Raw genomic sequence first — 22,541 nt, 5'->3', positions numbered from 1 at the left:
GAAAGTTCATTAACATGTGGAAAGTGCATGGCATGCAACTGTTCATGTTCAAAGCAAGCAGCCTTTGATGAGCTATAGTCAGATTGAGTCAAATTTAAAAAATATACACATTAAAATTAAGAAATTATGTCACAGAAATTTGAGCAATGTTTTTAAATTATCTTCTTTTCAACAATGTGCTTGCTCAGTATTACAGACACAGACAGATACACACACACACACACACACACACACACACAAATAATAAAACAGAATTCCTCTTAAATCTCTCAATACTGGCCAATTAACTCAGTAAGCAATGAGTGAAGCCTATTAGAAGTCTAAGCAAGAAAGCAAAACAAATGGGCATCCAGCAATATTTTAAGACCTTGACAGGAGAACCTACACACTGAGCATAATTAGGTATAGCATAAGGCCCTTCTACATTCAGACTAGGTCTCATTAAATTGCCTAGGATGGACATTAACTGTCTCCATAGCCCAGGCACACCTTCAATTTGTAATTATCCTGCCTTATGCTCTTGAGGAGCTGGGATTACAGGCCTGAGGCACAGGCCAGGGATAAAACACCGCTTTATCACTTAAGAGTAACAAATGGGCAAACCTAGAACTAAAGAGGAGAAACAGGTACTTACTATCCTTCACAGTAATAATCAACATTTGAAACATAATATTAATATTTAGCAGCCAGTGATGAATATTTAGTAGTCAGTAATGTATTTCCATATGCTGACTGTAAAAAAAAAATCAATTAACTTTACTATTAAGTCGAATAGTTTTCCTACCAGCTAAAAGTGATTTTAAGGTGCCACAGAGGCTGGGATGCTAACCTTCCAAGCTCCCAAGGAATTAATTTCCAGTTTCATTGATGCTAGCTGAAGACTCCAGGCTTCTGGGTCAGAAAAAAAGATGTGTTTTACTCACAACAAGACAGTGATGGAAGCATCAGCTGTCTTTTACATGTGCTCCCCAAGCCTTAATTCTCTCTATGAGGACGCCCAGTGGTACCCACACACGGTGGGATCTTAGTGATGTCGAGACTGACTGAAATTTAAGAAGCCCAGATGTTTTATAATGGGTAATATACATGCTTGTCCAGTCACCAGCTGGAATAGTGCTTGTGACTTACAAGGATAAAACCACCAATCCCCCAATTCCCTGCCTTCTTCTCTTCCATCCTCCTACCAGTGTCAAAACATCCAAGACAAAGGAGGAATGGTAGGAAGGCTCCCAGGGTTTAGCAAACAAGATCTCTGATTCCAAAGATAACAGTTTTTCTTGCAATATTTTAATATGAGGTCTCTTCCTTAGTATATTGCAATTTATTTCAGATATTTTGAAACATTTAATATTATAATGAAGCTATAAACTATTATAGAAACACATTTTAAAGTACTGGATTTCAACTTTCTTAAGATTAACGATTCAAAAAGTAAAAAAGTACAAGAATTTCTGAGAATGAAATGAGTGAATCTTAAATATTTTTCTTAATGAATCAACTCAAAACTAACTGACAAGAATCCAGGAGAAAAAAATTATGGAATTTTGTGGGATGGAATGTTTTTGGTCACTTAAATTTTTTTGGAAAGCAAATATAATCATATCATTTCTTTCTCTTTTGGATTTTGTTTTACATAGAGGTTACACAGGGATTTTTCTAAACTATACTTCACAAACAGTTTGGAGACACAATTTTAGGTGCTTAAGTGATTAGCTTAATATCAAGCCCTCATTCAGTAAACATTAGTGATGTCACCAAATGTTACTAATGTATTTTGTCATTAAGAAATGCATACACAGAAGGAGTAGGAAGATGGGGTGAGGGATGGAGATGAGGAGAAAGGGAAGTATATAGACAGGGAAGGGGGAGGGGAGGAAGCATGGAAGAGAAGATGAGAAAGGGAAGTAAAAGGGAGTAAAGGAAAAAAAAAACATGAGCACAAACAATAGTATCTCAAAATTAAAAAAGGTATCAAAAGCTAAAAAAAAAATTGCAGATGGGTGCTTCAGGTGTAACTCTTTCCTTTCATCTTTGTCTTACTTAATAAAGCGCAGGTCCTACTCAAGTAGCTTTTTCCTGTGGACCATCATCTACAACAGTGTCTTTTTTTCATCCTGTCTCCATATCTCTCTTTATTTTTCACTTTCTCGTGTGTGTGTGTGTGTGTGTGTGTGTGTGTGTGCGCGCGCGCGTGCATGTAGGTACATGATGAAAAAGTAGAAGGAAGATTTGGGGGAATAGAATAGGTAGCAGAGAGAGTAAAGGAATGAACCTGAACAAAGTGCATAAATGGGCATGTATAAAGATGTTACAACGAACCTTAGGTGTAGGTGGTTATCATACACACTAGAGGATATACACAAATGATCCTTTTCCAGGATGTGAATAATTTGTCAACATTATTCTTGTATATAATTTAAAGTTTTTAGATTATAGCATGACACTCCATTTGTGTTATGCATGTGGTAAATAAATGCATTAGTATAGTGATGCAGATATATAAGATATATATACACACACACACACACACACACACACACACACACACACAAATATAGGTAAAAGACTGAGTAATAGCCTATGCTAGAAAAGTACTTCATAATAAGTTTGCAATAAAGAATTCCATAAAGATTTGAATACCATTGCTCACATTACTTAACCACACTGTACATATTGTGATCCACCTAGCACATAAATTGAACACCCTTCCACTTAAAATTTACCAATGGTTTTGAATTTTTCTTAGGGACCTAAACAATTGAGCTTTGAAAGTTGGCTTTGCATAAGAAATAAAAGTGCAAAGAAAGCAACAGGCAGAGGTTTCAAAATACAGTATAGTGGAGAGAGAGCCAGCAGAGTTGAGTGTGCTCAGTCCTGAGCCAGGGGAGCCCTTGAGGGAGCAGAACCCACCCTCCCTTGTTTGAATTCCACAGTCACCAAGACCATTCTGAATATAATGTAGTTCGGCTGATCATCTGTCAATAAAGCCACAACATCCTCTGCCCAACAATGGCATTAATCCCTGTAACATAATAAAATCATTATTCTGTTTTGTTGATTTTGTAAGGGTACCTAATCTAGATCTACCCTGTAAATGTGTTCTTCTTTTTATTAAGATGATGCTGAATATCACTTCTTTCAAAGAGAAGAATAAAGAAAAAAAGAGGGGAAGACAATGTATTTATAAAACACTGAATTTCCCATGTTCCTTTCTTTTGAACTAACCAGATACCAGAGTAAGTCAGCCATACTCCTGCATCCCTAGCAAGAGGCTGGGTGGATATGTTGTTAGTAAATGTACATTCTCTACAATATACACTCTCCTTGGAAGCCAATGTTCCTCTGGTAAATCAACTTACTACTTGTAGTAATGGCAAAATAATAACTTTAAGCATTTACCATTTTTATATCCTATATTTCAAACTGAACAAACAATGCTTATACTTAGTAAGTTATAATTTTGTGTTTTTTGCATTTTAGACAATGAGTACAACAGTAGGAAAAATCTCTTCAATTTGTATTTAACTTTCATTATTTTATGGGCATAAAATACTACAATTTGTTTAAATAGACAATAATGGGACCTGGTTTGACAAAAATTGTTTTTTGAGTTTATATTTTAGTTTTTAGATATTTTTTTCCCTCGTGAACATGTTGTATAGTTTCATTGTGAAAGTTCTCAGTTTCAACTATGCTCTCTCTCTATTAATCGAAGAGAACTAGATTGTCTTTTCTACAATGGGAAACAGTTAATAGCCTAGAAGAACATATACCTTACTCAATAGGAAGGAAAAGGAATAAGTTTTGCTTGTTTCTTATTAAAAGTGAAAAGTAAATACAGGAAACCAAAGAAGGTCCATACCACTTTCATGGGAAATCAAAGGCAGAGGCAATAAATCAGTTACAAAAAGGTCTTTTTCCCCAAGCGCAAGCAAGATCTTTTATCTTTAACTCACTTTTACAAGGGGATATACAAATCTTAGAACAATTCAATTTTCACTTTTAATTCTTTTTGGTGTGCTTTGGTGTGCTTTTGGTGTGGAAGTTCCATCAAAGAGTAACTATATGAATTCTAGAACCAGCAAATATATAGATACATGGTATTTGAAGTAAGATCAAAGAGCAAAACTTTAATTACTTCACAATACAGTTGGTTCACTATGCACCAGGCAGCATTCTCCTTACAGGCAGCTTCTAACCCAATGACTTTCCACAGCAGCATCAGACAACAGATAAATAATATCACTATCTCACATGCACCTTAGACAAAGGGAAAGGGACACATGGACAGTCCATGCAGTGTGCCCAGTGACAAAGCAAGGAAATGTTGCAGTCAGAACCCACAAGCACTACAGAGCCTCTCATCTAAGATGCATTCCTCCATTCAAGGAAACAAGCTGCTTTGTCTTTTTCCCACACAGGCTAGGGAGCCAAACAATCCTGCACTTCTCCCACTCTGTGAACTAAATATACAATGCTCATGGAAACATAAATGACACGCTCTGCTGAGGGATGTACAGAGACAAATCCATGAACCTGACCTCATGAAGCTCAGAAACTAAATGAAAGGATGATCATTACCCAAGTGATTTTAATAAAATAGTAAAGATAGAAATGCACACAGTCTGCTAATAAATATTAGTGCCTACACATTCTAAGACATATAACAGGCTCTCAAAAGCAAAGTTAAATGAGAGTCTTCAAATGGACTGTCTAGTCTCTTGGAAGAGTCTCAACTGGGAAATGGGAATGAACATATCAGAGTTTCCTGTAAATTAGAAGAACGGATGGGAACCTGGATACCTGGCCAATAAGAATGTGGAAAAACAGTTTAGATAAAAGTTTGTCAGGAAAGCATCTAAAGTGTTTGGGCACACCATGCGTGACTAGCCACCCAAGCAGTGGTAGGAAAATTAATAAAGTGAAGTGCGAAAACAGAGAAATGTGCAAGGGGGAAATACTGGTGAACTGTTGGCTAGCTGTTTCTTTGCAGATGATCTGAGTGTGAGAGCTGAGAGTGGGTGAATCAGAGGGGGCAAGAAGAAAGAAAAGAGAAAAGGAGATCACTTAACCTTTCCTAAATCCTAAAGCTTGGAGCCTTACACTTGAGCTCAGAGCCAATATTTCTGAAAGCAGTTCTGGCTGATGCATGGAATGATTGCTTCTGCTTCCTCCTACACATCTCACTGGTCTCAGACGCTGTTACGGAAGACAGAGGTTCCAATAAAAAGGCTGTTACAGCAAGTCAGGGGAGGGGGAGGGTCAAAACTTCAAAATGGCCATGGGCCCATTAGAGAAGTCAAAGACAGTAGTTCATTTGTCCTTGCTGAATAATAATTTGCTCAGGACCCATTGATGAAATCTTATTAGCTACTGATCCTGCTTAGGAAAATAGCTTCCACAGAGTGTGAACACTTTAGCCCCTCCTCTTCTCCCTGACCCTCGCATATTGTCCTCTTCCATTCCTCCATCCCTCCATCCCTTCCCATATCCTCTCTGCTGCCTTCCTCACCACTCTGCCTTCTTTCCTAGGCAATTATACACTTGTGAGAGTTAGGAAATCTGCCAGACTGAAAATGATTTGGGATTAACAATATGAGTCACCTCCCCCTTGCCCAGATTATAAAGAATATTCCAGAATATGAAGATTTGGTCTGATATTGTATGATTTTGTAAGACTTACATTGACAAATGTATTCAATAATGTTACTTTCCTATATGCTTCTATTATCTCCTAGTGAACAGAAAAAGGAAGTAAAGGCAACAAACAGTAAACTTTTGAAACACTAAATGTGTTTGCATAAAAACTTGAGAAGTGCAATGATTTTCTCTTCCTTTTGTCATGCCCATCTTGTTTTACTAAGGTGCTCTGGCAGACAGGGCCTATTGGTTGCTATGCTGAGCCTCAGACAGAGGGGTTAGGCAGATAGATTTGAAAGCTGCTTTCTTAGTCCCTGTTTTCATAAGGTCTGACCTGAAATTATATTTTAGGATATCATTAAGTCTTATGAAGAATGGCTTGTTTTCTATCTTAATTCATCTATTTTAATTCATTCTTAACGTTTTGCTAAAGATGACTGTATCTCTTCAGGGGTGTAAACCATAATAATATGCTTTAAGGAATATATATATATTTACAATCAGTTTGCAGAAACATCCTCCTATGGATCTGTTTTTTTTTTTTTTAAAACAATTCCATTCTGATTTGTAAAGTCTGGTTAGATTAAATGAAATAGTTCCCGCTTATTATCACTCTAAAAGGTAAGTGACAGGAATTCTTGAAGATGAGGACCAAGTAAATAAGGGCTATCTGAGGAAGAGAAAGAATTGAGTCCATGGGAAGTTACACTATTCATGCACTGTTCATGAATTCAGAAGACACAGGGAAATGCAGAATAACCACCAACAGAGAATGCAGAGATGGCGTCTCCAATAATCTTGCAAAGGTGTTGCTCATTTTATAACTCTAGTTTTATTCTTAACAGTTCTAGAAGCACCTTGAAATTGTATGCTCACACAAAAAGTGTTAAAGTCTCTTCCAAGTCAGTAGACTTGGCAGGAGGATTGGGGACAGGGACAACAGTGGACCTGTAGCTTAAATAATTTTCTGACAGAACAGATCTACACAATAGCAGCCCATTGGTGTCTGTGGCTAAACAGAGGAAACCCAAGCTGTCTAAAATTCATAATTCACTGTACTGTGTGGTGTCAGCAAAGTAAACATGACTTTTAAAAAATATGAGCAAAATTGTCATTACTCAGGAACATCCTAACAAAGCATTTTACAACAAAGTATAATTTTCAGTTTTTGGAGTGAATTTTCATGAACAACTAACTTGTTCTATGCATTTTCAGAAGCTGGAAGAGAAATACTATTTTGAAAGTCACTATGTTTGCCCTGGGTTCTCAGGGCTGCAAATGCTGGTATTCTTCCAGAACTTGCATGTCTGCTTTGCACTGCTTATCCATATTCATGAGTATACCCTCTGCTTCGTAGTTTGCATTAGTAGATGACTATGACTCTTAATCACTCACTGGATACAGAAATGTTATGAAAAGCTGGGTTTCTACAACACAAAATGTCCATACTATTGGAATAAAATGGAATCTTCTCCTTTCATACAAGAAGTCCATTTTAATATAGCACTGGAAAAATAGAATTCAATATTGACTTGAAGCCAAACAAGGAATGGTGGCACACACCTGTGATGCTGGCACGTGAGAGTTAGCCAGCCTAACAAGGACCTCAACTTTCAGGCTAGCCTAAGCTACATAGTAAGGCCCTTCTCAAACAGAAAACCAAAATGTATCTTTGGAACAAAAATGTTGTGTGTCTATTAACATTACTGCTCTATCTAAGTATGTTCTAGTTGTAGTAGCAGCTACATTAACCAACCAATATATAAAAGAAAAGACAAAGATTAAACCAATACTACAAACCACCAGGATGAAAGCATTGAGCATCTCAAAGCATAGCCATACTTAGCATGTATAACTTCACGATTTATGCAAGACACATCCACCCAGTTTCAAAACCTCGTCATCAATGTAGAAGCCATCAGTCTTCCTCTCCACTGGGCAGTATACCTCTTCCATCAAGAGCACGTGAAGATGCCCTTTGTAAAGGAAGCCTTACAAAGTCACCTGAGAAGACATTTGTCTCCTGTTGTCAGGGATGCTCCACCAAGTTTTCATAGTTTACATGAATTATGATGAATTCATACATTAGATCCAAACATTACCCTGCTCATGGACATTTTTATCTGAGTAAGAAGTGTTTATGAGAAATATCTTCACTGTCTTCATTTGGCAGCTATGTGATGACACTGGCAACATAGCTTTTGTTCAAATATAATGAATGGGCTTTTGGAAATAATGCACACACAGAAAGGGTGGCTGGGTGAATCAAGGAGTTTCTTGCACCTCATTGTAAAACATCTTTTCTAATCTTAACATATACCTCCTCTAGGAAGAAGTTTGTAGTTTCGTTTTTCTGTTTTAACTATTTGCCACCCAGCTCCCAAATAAGTACACAGAGATTTATTCTTACTTATGAATGCCCAGCCTTAACTTGGCTTGTTTCTAGCCAGCTTTTCTAACTTAAATTATCTGGTTCCTCTTTAACTACATTTTGCCTCTGGGCTTCTTACCTTTATTCTACATATCTTTCTTTCTCTGTGGCTGGCTGTGTGGCTGGGTAGCTGGCCCTGATGTCCTCTCCTTCTCTTTTTCTCACTCCTTACCCCTTTTCCCTAGATTTCTTCTATTTAGTCTCTCTGCCCAACAGCCCTGCTTTTTCTCTCTCTCTTGCCTAGCTATTGCCCATTCAGCTTTTATTAGACCAATCAGGTGTTTTAGGCAGACAAAGTAACAGTTTTACAAAGTTCAACAAATGCAACATAAAAGAATGCAACACATCTTTGCATCATTAAACAAATATTCTATAGCATAGATGAATGTAATACATCTTAAACTAATATTCCACATCAGAAGCCTCTCTCTCTTTTTTGTGCATGTATATGGTATATATTTCCATGTTTGTATCTGTGGATGCATGTGTGTGTATTCATATATGAGGAGGCCTGAGTATGACTTTCTCAATCAATCTCCACCTTATATATGAGGCAGGGTCTCTCACATTTCACATTACCCTGGGCTCACCAACTCAGTTAATGTAGCCTGTTAGCTTGATTTAGAATTCCATCTCCATGTTTAGCATATTGGTGTTACAGGTGGGCTGCCATTCCCATCAACAGTTATGTGGATCCTGGGAATTCAAGCTGTTGTTTCCTGCCTACACAGCAAGCACTTTCTGTTGAGCTATCTCCACAGTCTGATTTATGTTTTTGAAAGTAAATATTCCCATATATATATATATGAAATTATACACATGAATTATTTTATGTCTCTGCTTTTCAGAGCTAATAAACTGAAAAAGTTCTCTCAGAACACATAATTCTGTCTAATCTCTGACATATACTCTAACAACAAAAACTATATGTTGCATTATTACACATATGATGACCACAACAGGAACAATTACCATTCTAAACACTTAGCAAGGTTTGGGGGACAAAGCTCAGTGGGAAAACACTTATGGAGCATGCAGAGCTCACTCGAGAAAGATGGATCCATATTCACTTACTTGTCTCCAAAAAACTTCCTCCAGAATTCAGCAGCATCTGCTTTTGTGATACGGAAGTTATCTCCTTGGAACTGGCCATTGGGAAAGATTGCCTTAATTTCTGCCAGCATGTGACTGAAGATAAGGGACAATTTTGTGAGATTCCGTCTGTACAAGGGAAAAAAAAAATGAAGAGAGGTAAATAGATGCATGTAACCTTTAATGAAAATTTAGGTTAAGCCATGTAAATTCTGTATATATCAATCTGAGTCTTAGGAATCAGTCATGAACCTAAAAATAAGTTGGTCTCAACCTGAAAATCCAACTAAAATAATGTTCACTGCACAATTACATTCCTAACAGGTTTTTATTGATCCTTTACCTATATATTCATTTAACAGAAACATATACAGGAAAAATTGTGTAATTTCATTCATTAAGCTCACAGTTTAATGAAAAAGATAAAGTCATGGATGGCATACACAACTACAAATGCCAAACACAAATGAGAGGGGGCTATTGCTACCCAGAGAAGGGGGAAAATATGCCACTAGAGGGGAGTCCAGGAAGATATGTAATTGCATGGCACACGAATATCCTGAGGAAGAGGAGAGGGTGGGAGAGGAGAGGAGAGGATAGGGGAGGAGAGGAGAGGAGAGGGTGCTGAAAGCATCACAAGCAAAGCTTTCAGAGGATGCTTATCACTTTGGTTCTCTGGAGCTCGGTAAAGGGAAAGATGTGACAGGAAATGGGATGAGAGCACATTCATTTGTACTAGACATGAAGGAAACCAAATGAATGAGCCAAAGTGTCTCTGAATTCACTGGCCTCATCTACCTACAAAGAAGATGTCTTTGTGAAGGGGTTGAAAACAAACATTTGCAGACTTCCCTGGGTCATTCTAACATATTTCCCTCATTATGAGGGAATGTGAAGGAGAGCCGAAACAGGTAGAACGAAATGTCTCAAAAGTATGATGTGGCAACAGGATGAGAAAAGATGAGTAAGCAAGAAATTAATGCTGGGATTCTCCATTCTAATTCCCACATTTTGGGGGATTCCAATGTAATTTAAAATATATTTTATAGGCCAAAGCAGCACTACCACCTGCAACTACTCTCAAAGTTATGTCATTAACTTTATGACATAAACTATGTTGAAAGGTCCTCAATGCCAGTGCAAGATAATGACAAAGCTAGTGAACGAAACACAAAATGTTAAACAAAATTATTTTAAAGTAAGTTTAATTTGATTTTACATTCTTTTTAACTCACAACTACCAGCCAGAACTCAACCAACATACACCACACCACCCCCCCCCCCCACACACACACACACACCGTAAAACTTCCTTCTACTTTGAGGCTTTAAACCACTTTGAGTGCATACATGAAATACACATGAAATATAGAGAGTGATTTAACTTGGAATATGTAAAACCTTGTATTTACAAATGTCTGTCACTAAAAATCATGCTTCTTTGCCTATTTTTTTCCTCTTAAATCTTAGTTAATAACAACAGAAAAACAAGAACAACAACAACAAAAAACAAAGAACAAAAAACATGCTTAGAAGAGATAGTGTAACATGAACCCATGGGCGGTTTGCTTCCTAAAACACTTTTGAAGATACATAAGATGAACAGAGAAAAAATATAGATATTCAAGAAGTGACAGAGTAAAAATAAAAAGGAAACAATAGGCATACACACAGTTGTCATAATATACTCATCCTTAAGAAAAGTGCCAAGTAGTCTCATAACACACATTATCTATGAAGTTTCATTTCGAAGGAGTCAGAAGTTAGCAATCTGCAGATTCACTATCACTGTCCACAACTCTTCATTTCCTGAAATGCATCCACACTGGTGCTCAACACAACCTCATTCAAGAGCAAATATGATACTCAGCAGAATCTTTAAGATTGAGCTGGCTGTCCCATGTCTGCCCACCCATCCAGATTAAAATGACAGCAGGTGTTAAGACATGGATTCTAGGAGATGAAAAGCAAAATGTTCTGTTCTATAAAAGTATCCAAGTGTGCTCAACCTCAACTGTAAAAACCTTCAAGATCCATGCTTAGAGAAAAGAGCAACCTTAGAAAACCTGCAGTGAATTAAGTCCTCTTATTAGATGAGTGGGTTAGTTTTCCACCAATCCTCCAGCTGACACATAAGAAGGAAAAAGAGACATGAATATGGTTATAATTAAGATAAATCAACTGTTCCTTATTTTCTAAAATGCTTGCCTCCATTCCCTTGTGTCTTTGTTCTTTAATCCTATCCAAATGTTTTTAATTTCCCCTTGCTAGGTGTAGGCATAAAGTTGGTGATTACTAATTTTGGCTATATGAGCCACAGGAGACGGAAGAGACATTCAACATATAAAATAGAAACATGAACACTGTATAATTTTAAAACTACGGGCTCTAATGGTCACTAGTACATACATGAATAACTACTCCTTGTTTCTTTGTGTGCATAGATCCATTGTTTTTAAACCTGCAAATGGTTCAATAAATTTTGTCAGTCTTGTTTTAAATGACCTGAGATAAAGAAAAAAAAATACACTTGACCTGTGTTTTTTTAAAGAAACTCCTACTTGTCTTGTTAAAGGTATCTGGAGCCACTAGTGCCATGGTCTCTTAATTTCCATATAATCCAGAGTTTTATTATATTTAAACATACCCTACAAATATGTAAATGATCATTTTGGGAACTTATTGCCAAAAAAATTGATTTGTGAGGCTTATAATTCAATAAGGTTAATTAAATCTTTTATTACTATTTAAATTTATTGACACAATATACCCACCATACTCTCTATTATAGACCTCTAGCTTTTAGTAACATCCTAGCTTCCAATAAATTACAAAGTTACATTTACTTCTAAGCATCTAATACTGGGGAAGAAAAAAGCCTCCCTAAGCATGTTCTCTGAGGCTGAGATACTTGTTCCTATCATACAAACATTCCAGTGAGGCAGCTTTTCCTAAAGCCACCTGATTTGCCGTCATATGATCAGAAATAATGACTAATTAACACTGGCTTTCATGATTACTAATTACAAGCTCTCCTGCCCCAACTCACACACACAAAAAAAAAATCTGTTCAAAAAGACCACAATATAATGGTATTACAAATATAATTCTAAGGTCACTTACAAAGAATTTTGCATTATGAATGCTTTCATTTACAAGAAAATGTCCTCAATACTATTTATCTTCCATTACCCATTAAAATATGAGCCAAGAACTTTTTCGTGTGTGTGTGTGTGTGTGTGTGTGTGTGTGTGTGTATGTTTTTCTGAGTAAAGGTATTTTGAAATACCAATCAGAAAGTAGATATTAGTTCTGAATAGAACTACTGAAGATATCAACATTGCAGGAGGCTGAAAAGGAGGGAAGGTGTAAAAATAAATGAACAAACAAGAAAAGGAAAGTAAAGGCAGTTTTACTGTTTTTTTGAAAACTGTGCCTAATTCATCCATAACATCAAGGTCATCAGTTAAGCTGCAGGACACCCTTCTGTTCTAAATTCAGTCTCCAACAGTTATCCCTTTTCAATGGTGTGAATCAAGTTCTCTGAAACTTAAGGAAAGTTGTGGAAGGTGCATCAAAAATATACAGCTGAATTGGAATGAATAAATGGCTTAAATTGATATCACTTCATTGTTTATGAATAAGTCCAAGTAGTTTAGATGGCTCTAGCCAATATCATGAAGGACAAAGAATAAATACAGTTTGATTCTGGGATTAAAAAAAAAAAAAAAAAACACACACACACACACACACACAAAGAGGACATTACAATAAAACATACCAGGGCGGGTGAGGTAGTACATCCTAATCATGGCCATTAAGACTTAACTATGTAATATAGAAAATTAATCAATGACCACTTTTTTCATTTATGGCATCCACTGAACATGAGAGATGTACAATGCATATGATCTAGTGAGATTACATGTTGTTGGATCGTCTGTCCCATCGGAGAAATAGCTGTCATAATGCAAGGAGGAAATAAAACCTAAATTAGGCAAACACTTTAAAAGACATTTAATTAGTGAAGTTCAAACTTCAGGAGAACGTGCTCCTCTGGGTAGAAGAAACGGGGGATCAGATTTTATCAAAAACTATTAATAATTCAATTCTCACATTCCAAGGGGGAAACAAAGTGAACACAAGCCCAAGCAGCACAGAAAACATATAAATATAGGCACTCAGAAGGAAACTCATGGCCAGCTGAGGAGTAATTTCTACTGAATCTGTGACTTAGTGCCTCCAAGACAGGCTTAGAGGGGTTCCACCCGTTGTTGACCTTCGGTACTCTCATTCCCAAGGGAGCAGGGAGACATGGCTGACGTCAGCCATGGCTTTCATTCCTTCCTCCTCAGAACAGTCTATTATTAAGAAGAGACCAGACTGTCTGAAATAAGACTGATTATTACTCATTCCTCTGCCCAAATACTAAAAGCTGTCAAGACCTCTAAGGGGACTGAAGGTTGGTGGCTTTGGTTCTAGTCACAGCACCAGAAGAAAAAAAGCAGAAGAGTCCAGCAACTGTTTACCACTGAAGATGTAGTGTTTACTTCAAGCCATAAGACAAGTGAGGAGTGTGCCCAGAAACAACTTAGACTGGAACAAAGGCATTAGGACCATCTTCAGTCTATCTACATCAACGAGCTTCCTGGGAACTGAGGGCTGATGGCTGACTTGGGAGTGGAAGCAGACCAGGCAGAAGGGGATGAGGATAAAGAAGAGAGTGGGGATGAAAACAAAGTGTAATGATAAGTGGGAAATCGTCACAACAAATTTCATTCTTTTGTATGCTTATTAAAATACTAACCCATTAAATATGAAAACTGATTAGAAACTTTAAAAAGAAAATAACTAAATCAACCTAGAAGATTGCTACAACAAAAGCCAAGCTCCAATTTCTAGAGCCTGAATCTGGGCACTGGGCATCCTTAGACCTCTACATAGCATTCTCTTCTATGTGTGATATACAAGTTTCCACCATTAAGGTAAAGGCTATCAAAGCAAGGATTCTGCTCAGGAGGAAAGCTACAAATGGACACTTCATGATCATTCTACTCAGAAACACTCAAAAATTAAATTATGCTGTTATGTTCAAAACTAATATACTTAAACGAGTTTTTAAAAGACATTTGAATACATATGGTTGAATCATTCAAATACTCTACATTTGAGAGTTTGGCTCTGCAGTCTGTTATGACCAGAGTCATATCCTTACTCTGATGGTAGGTCCTAAGTTACTAAGTCTTTGGACTTAGTCATTTTGAAATATTACATAATAGACTGCCCCACTGAGGTTTTTTTGTTTTAAGTGATGCATGGGGCAAAGTGACTAATATGTATAAGTCTGAGAAGGTTGATGTGGCTTTTCTTCCCATTTTAGTATGAATATCATCTATATAACTGATAGCCATGGAGAACAGTATACACCTTAGGAATACCATAGCATTCAGTCCTTACTCAGGAACAACTAGCAAGCAGCCGACACATACATAACACTCAATCATTTGCCCTAGATACCTTTGTGAATGTCTAACACATGCCAGGCTTGGTCTAAGTACTGTGGACAATGAAGACAGATCGCTTCACTTAAAAGTGATTGGGGACCTCCAAAGATTAAAAACATTCAGTAGTAACAAAGGGAGCAGCTAGAGCCAGAAGCCACGTGAAAGCAATCATCTGAGAGAAGATTGTAAGATTCCCAGGGTGACAGTTCCAAAGGGAACACTGCCTGTGATGAGTAGGTCCATGGGGAAGGTGGATTAGGTTGGGTATGAGGACTCTGTGGTTCAACAGGGCTATTCCCCAGGACTTTGAAAAGTTCTAGGATAAGGCCAGCACTGCCCACACAAGGACTGCAATAAATTTTACCTTACGAATTCAATAAAGCTGTTAAATGTTTCTTTCATGCTAGCCATTTTAACTTTGCATCAGTGCCAAAGAAGGATTAACAACTTATCTTTGCCGATTTCCACAAATGAATATCTACTGAAGCATAATATGATTACTCCTACTTTTATCTGGTTTAAAATCTTTTTTAAAATTCCCTCAATAACATAAACCCTTCTTTTCTTTAGTATTGGGCCTCTTTTGATGAAATGTGATCTGTGATAGAATCCCTTCGTAATAAATCTTTAAAATGTAGACCAGACTATTAATTAGTGCAAGAAAGCAAGGAGAGCACACTTCTTTCAACTCCTTAGATAAAAGATAACGTGCAATGAAAGATCCATAAACTAAGTGGAAAGTTGTGAGTATGATGAGATCCAGACAGAAATGATCAGAACACAGAATATTTATTTATTTATTTTTCTCAGAGAATGGAACATTAGGAACTGAAGTACACATTCATGACCAGACGTAAGGTGGTAATGAGTTTCATCAAAAACCAAAACAAATTTGACTTCAGAAGAGCAACAGTGAAAACTGTTAGAAAATAGTGAGATCAGACTAGCACAAAGGCTGGACAGGTAAAGAAGCTTGCTGCCAAGCCTGAGAACTTGAGCTTAATCCCCTACTCCCACAGGGTAGAAGAGATCAACTCCCACAAGTTATCCATTAACTACTATAAAAATGGAATATGTGTGCACATTAGCACATACTCAAAATAAAAATGAAATAAGGACTTAAAAAAGGACTTGTTTTTATACCCCAAAATAACCTACCATTACAAAATATAAAATATCCTCCAGTGTAGTAGCTATCTGAATATTACTCATTTCTTTTACTGCTTATTTCCACTTTCATTTTAAAGGCATAAAAAGTAAGACATAGTTGGGAATCTTCATAAGCCCTGTCACATATACCAGAAGAAAAAAAAAGTTCTTGGTTTCTTTTTCCTTGAAACATTCTTGAGCCCACCAATTTTATTTATTCATTTTTTAAAAGTCATCTGGTTCAGTCAAGGATGGTTTTCATTTTGTTTTACTCAATTAAATATAGTCTACAATTCTTCAGTATTTTAAAAACATGTGTTGATCCACGGGACAGCTACCTTTCCATCTTTCTTTTGACACTTTCTTGAGTTTGTCCCAAGCCATCCCCCAAGGCCTTCTGCATTGCCTCTGACACACTCTTCCTATGACTCATTCTGTTGGCTTATCTGTATCAAAATATGCTCAAGTCATCTTCTCCACAACCTTTCTTGTGATGAACTGGCTGTTAAATGCTCCATCACTTTACCTGCCCTGAATGGTTTCCCCTGAAGGGTAATGAAGATCACTTTATGTGGCCACATACTGCAGTGGACTTTAATCACATCATGAAGAAATTTTATACTTGTAACAACTTCTTAAACATATATCCCACAAGCATTTGATTATAAAGTGTCATAAAATATTTTAAAATTTTAAGGAAAGATTTCCTACCACCCAAAATAATGCCAAAGAACAAGTAGACAGAAGTGATGCTCTCTCGCCTCTCTCTTTCTCTTCTCTTCTGCTCCCGGTGTCTCTGCCTCATTTCTCTTCCCTTCCCCCTCACTCCCCTTCCTAATAAACTTCTCACTCAAACAAACAAACAAAAAGAAAGAAAAAAAAGAAAGAACCAAAGTGATTTTTTCTCTCTCTCTCTCTCTCTCTCTCTCTCACACACACACACACACACACACACAGCAGTACATTTTACTAACACTGCATACTGAGGCAATATGGTTCTAAATCTTGGTAAAAAATGATTTTTATAATTACCAAAAACTACTTTAATACTAGAATAATATAGGGTTTAAATCTAGAATCTGAATCAGAAAAAAAAAATTAAAATCCTCTGTGAGCTCAGAGATATTTTCTTTTCTTGCTTTCTCATTATGCTTTCTTTCTTCACGAATGGCAAGACAGAATGCCAGCAAGTCAATGGAAAAGTGCTGCCACTCTGACATGCAGTCTGCAGGGACAGAAGCAACTGGAACACATCTGCCCTGCTTCCTGAGGAAGCATATGAAGTTCCCACCATACTAACTGTTCCGCAGAACCTTCTTCCCTTTTGGGAATCTGGAACACTTCCTTACAGATCCTGCTGTCTCATCTCCACATCATTTCCCTGGAACACAGCACGGGAACTACAAATGACACACAGAAGTGGAAAGACCCAGTTCATCTCCATTCCTGACAATGCAACACGCACAAATGGAGAGATACTGTGAGCTTCACGGCATCCCCCAAGAACTAAACCATGGCTGTCCTACAATGACAACCAAAATGGTACTAATTCACCACACCATTCCCAGGTCTATTCATGGTAGGCACAATCTGGTATGATTGCCACAGCCTAACACTGAGGAGCAATGGGATGAAAGGAAAGTGTGGGATGATGAAAGACAAATAATTATCAGTATATCCAATCCAGACAGACACATCAAAACTCTCAAGATCCACCCACAGCATCACATTATAGGTAAATGATAAACAGTCAACACATAGGATATATGACAACACTGGCAGCAGTGGTCTCAGAAGAGCTGATTCACTAGAGATGTTTGTCTTCTTTTTTATTTCCTATTTTCACAAGGAACAAAAGCATCATTGAAAACCTTTCTTTTTTCTTTCTTTCTTTCTTTTTTTTTTTTTTAAGAAAAGGGTGAAATGTGCTTGAGGAAGAATGGACTCCCAGAACAGCGCATGCTCCATCATCTGAAGGGCCCCACTGAAAACACCTGTGTTGGTTTTCTTATCAAAAGCCTTTCGCCATTCTCACCATCACCCAAGGAACACTGGTTGACATATTTCTGCAAAGGGATTCACCTCTCCCCTCTACAGTATCCACAAATCCCACACGTATATTTATTCTGAATCCTTACCTCCAAAGAAGGATTCTTACACTCACACTCTTAAATAGCACAAAACATAATGGATAAACACTTAAGCCCATAGCTAAAAACTACTCAAGAAAGAATGGGCCCTTAAATCTCTTTGATAACTTTACTTCCTACTTTTATAACAGGCTCTGAAGAGTTCAGCTCAAAATACTCTTAGCAACCTTGTCTGGAAAATCAGTACATCACAATGCACGGTGACATACATTAACCCAAAAGATACAGCTACATGAAATCAGATGAAACCACTGGCCACAGTTTTCTTCCATTCACAAGATGTTGAATATGATAACAGTTCAAGAGGTGTTATCACAGAGAAATGCTGTGACGATCTTGCTGCCCAGTTATTCTTCTTCCAGGGGGAAAATAAAAGGGTAAAAATGTCTCAGGAAAACAGCTCCTATAGCCCGCCAGTTCTTAGGTGCAAAGCTCCTCTGGACAACAGACTCACTTTTCTAAACATGGAGGACACACAGATGTCACTTCTCCTATGCTGAATGGTATGACCAATCCTTGAGTAAGTGGAATCTATGTCTCAAGAAACACGACTAGTTAAATGAATGCCAGTATATAATGGGGTACACAGAGAGTTTATAGTGTACACAGCACAGCGCTGGTAGCTGTGTATTCTAGACATGGGCCTTCTGTGAAACATCTCTCATCCAAAGCATCTGTGAGATGAGGTGGTGGGAACATATTCAAAGGCTCCACGACACGCATTGGGGTGGTTAACATTTTATTGCAACGAACAGGAGGCAACTAGGAAACTGTGTACTGTAGACCCCTATGTCATGGGCAAACTCGTGAGTGCACTTTACAAACTGCTGATGAAGTAGAAATATAAAGCTATACCATATTTTCAACTTACAGTCTCCCCCAAACACATCTGAACTAAAGACAAAAGTCCTCAAACCAGGATGCTAGAAATTGAATATAGAAAACTGAAATTACAGTAAGCACAGAAACTGTCACTATCTCATCCCAGGCCTTCATTTTTACTTTGTTCCCTATGGCTGTCTTCTCTGACATTGCTTTTCTCTTTTTTCTTTTTAGCAAAAGAAAATCCATGAATAATGTTTGCTCTCAAAACAATGAAAACCACAAAACAACAGGGGGAAAAGGCCACTTGAAACTCTCTGCGTTTCATGTTAATGAATAGTAAACATTACTAGTGAAACCATATGAAAACTGTACACTTTAGCAGAACAGAGTATGCCCCCCACCCCGGGAACATACCATTTCAAAGGCTCTATTTGTTCTTGGTAAGGAAATATACTAATCTATGTAATGACGGCCAGGCAGTATCAGAATTTTTCCACTCACTTTTTACAACAATCTAGAAATATTCAGATATGGATGCTCTTTTGACTAAGCACACTAAGCACATGACAGCTAATCACCAATTTGATTCAGATATATTACATCTCCAGTTTGACTGCTAATGGGCTAAACTCCTCAAGCCAATCAATCTACACTTAGGTATTGGCTGTGGCACATAAACCAAGACCCAGTTATCTGTCTCTGGCAAGAGGCTCAACACAGCACAGCTTAAAAGCTCTACGCAGGGCATCAGAGCCACACCTTGCATTAAGCTTAAACCACGTTGCAACTGTATATTCCAGGACACTATCGTGTCCTCTGTAGACCTTAGTTTCCTCATTTTTTACATACACATCATAGCAGGTCTTAACTCAGAAGATCTGTGGAGGTTAGAGATGGCCAAAGATTATTTTGTCATTCGTTTCATCATGAGATGCAAACCGTTGTCCTCCCTTTCTGTCTGGAACAGATTATGGCCCATTTGGTCAACAGGAAGTGATAGATTGGCACCATACAATGTTAAAGATGACAAAGTGAGAGGGGATCTTAAGAGACCCAAAGTTCTGCGTCTCTCTTTGAAAGTGTCCCTGAATGTACCGGCTTTGCTGTGAGGACAACAAAGCAAGCATGTAGAAATGTCTCTAGCAGCCCCCAGTAGCAAGTCAACATTGCATGTTATACATGGGTCACCAGTGGATCTTCCGTCTGAACTAGTGCCCCAACCAGCATGACATGAAGAGGAATCATGCAATCCACACAGCAATCTGCAAATAATTGAAGTTAAATAGCACTACCAAGTTTGGAATGGTTTGTAAACAGAGTGTTATAACTGGTTTAGGAAACGGATACACAGTAAGCACTGGATGTTTATTGGTACTATAGCATCTCTTGCTCATGAAGTTTATGACCAGAAGTGTTTCAGATCTGTAATTGAGAGCGGTGTATGAAAAATTATGGGAATAAGGCCCAGGTCAGGTCCACATTGTATATAACTTACAGTTCATTTTAAATAATTTACATAGTGGGGAATTTTCCATGGATGCCGTGACGTGAGCACTCACAATTCTTCATATTTTACAGCATCAAGGGATGTGAATTTCAGATTACTCTTGGTCCACCCATGCTGAACAGTGCTATCATATCAATTTCCAAGGGCTACAGAAGTCCCTCCTAATTTGCAGAGAGGCACAGCCCCAGGGTTCTACATGGATACCTAAAGGTACAAAGAGTATGGACACTTATATATACTATTGGGGGTTTTCTTATTTTGTTTTTGCTTTTTTGAGACAGGGTTTCTCTGTATTGCTTTGGAGTCTGTCCTTGAACTCGATCTGTAGATCAGGCTGGCCTCAAATTCACAGAGATCTACCTGCCTCTGCCTCCTGAGTGCTGGGATTAAAGGCCCATGCCACCAAAGCCCAGCATACTGTTTTTCATTATGTCAGCAACTTTTACCGTTTCACTTAAGGGGAGCCCATTACAGTGTCACTTTCCATGTTTTAATTGCTACTCTTGGGTTTTAAGACCACTGTTAAAGTAAAATAACAGTACCAAGGACTGTAATGCACAATGGTTGATCTGACAATTGAAGTAACTTATAAATAACTCCAGGGCAGGCAGCATTTATATCTTGTATGTGAATATGATGCCCTGAGCTGGATGGAGCAGGACAACACAGACGTTTGCCATGCTACACAGAACGCCAACTGAAAATGTATTTGTTTCTTTTGGGAATGTTGCATTTAATATTTTCAGACTGGCAATTCAGTTGGCAATGAGTAACTGACAACACAGAGAGTGACTCCAAGAACAAAGAGGGACTACTGTGCCATCATAGTCAAAAGGAGCAGTTGAAAAGCCGGGCCCTCTCCTCTGAACAAAAAAAAAATTAACATCGCACAGGCAAGGTATCAAGTACGTTATTTTAAATGTTTGTTCTTATTGAAAAGAAATATTTTATTAGAAATCATGTTACATTTCTTTATTTTCTGATACTAAAAACAACCAGCCCAAAGAGGTTTATAAAGGAAATCTGGAGTAGCATGACTGGAAGGCAGTCTCAACAGATTTGAACCAGAAGGGATGGGTGCATTCATTTCCAATACATATTTACTTAGGCACCCATGAGAATATCGCTAAGCCCAGACACTGGCTTATACTGACAAAATAATGGACTTATTTGTACAAGTCTCAAATACTCAAGCAAAGGCAGGGAACCTGTGACATTCACTAAAAGGTAAGCAGAGACATGAAATGTTTACAGACTTTACAGCAGTCCTTTAATTGAGCTGCCATTTAAGTCTGTGTCTCCTGAAGACAAATTAATGTAACCATATCTGATGTCTGCCTAGATAAAAAACAAACAAACAAATGACAAAACAAAACGCCAGCCTAGATGTTGGCTTGTCTAAGCATTTTCACCAAGGCTAACAGGGTCTGAGTCTAAAAGTCAAACACTATTCAATAATCCTTGGCTTACCAACACTAAAGACTCACTTTGCAAAGAATATCCCCTTTGGATCTTCCCTATACCGCATTATACAGCAACAATTTCAAAACGACATTTAACAATGCTGCTCATCAGAATGGTGGTTTTGTCTACCCATGGAGATGGCTTTAGTGAGACAATTACTCAACAGATGCCTTGCTATGACTCAAGACTTGCTGGATTTAATTCATGCCCAAAGCAACAAAATCAATCACTTACTTCCCCCCTAGAGATAACAGCCACACACAAAAAAAAAAAAAAAAAAAAAAAAAAAAACTGCATTTGAAAACCAAACTGATTTCAATATTTCAGTGAAACCTTAGAAAGATATGAAGACTGAATAGCAATCTAAATGTATTTCTTGTGTAGGTATGTTGTACTTAACTCTTATGGGATTCAATATTAAAAGAGAGGGGTGAGGCTACAAATAATTCACAAAGATCAGCGGTAATACGGTCATAATTAGTCTTCTCATCTCCATCTCTTACTCCAGACACAGGCTCTTGCTCCCTTGTCTAAAATCTTACCTTACAAAAAAATGTCAGTTCTCTGTTCTTTCAGAATGGTGTAATATGTATCTGTGATCAATGTACAGGGAATGCTATCGATCTTAGATATATTTATTTACTCAATAACTATTCACTAAGAACTTGTTGCAACCTGCCACTATTCTACACCATGGCCATGGAGGGTGAAAGCTAGTGAATTCCCTGCTGCCTGGTCTACAACTGAGTGACTACCGAGAGAGGAAAACACACCTCTGA

General features: G+C 37.7%; 1 protein-coding gene across 7 annotated transcripts in view; it reads right to left on the bottom strand.

Moving 5' to 3' along the window:
- Window positions 1-22,541, bottom strand: part of Cblb (Cbl proto-oncogene B) — a 173,249-nt gene that overhangs the window by 83,142 nt on the left and 67,566 nt on the right. For all 7 annotated transcript variants that reach the window (XM_051191606.1, XM_051191601.1, XM_051191605.1 and 4 more), the window contains exon 4: window positions 9,146-9,292. In XM_051191606.1, coding sequence (XP_051047563.1) covers window positions 9,146-9,292 — 147 coding nt within the window. The remainder of the gene's footprint in view (window positions 1-9,145; window positions 9,293-22,541) is intronic.

This window comes from Phodopus roborovskii, unplaced genomic scaffold (genome assembly GCF_943737965.1).
Source record: "Phodopus roborovskii unplaced genomic scaffold, PHOROB, whole genome shotgun sequence".
Classification (NCBI taxonomy): Eukaryota; Metazoa; Chordata; class Mammalia; order Rodentia; family Cricetidae; genus Phodopus; species Phodopus roborovskii.
The sequence above is the reverse complement of the archived record's forward strand: the minus strand, read 5'-3'. Positions and strand labels throughout refer to the sequence as shown.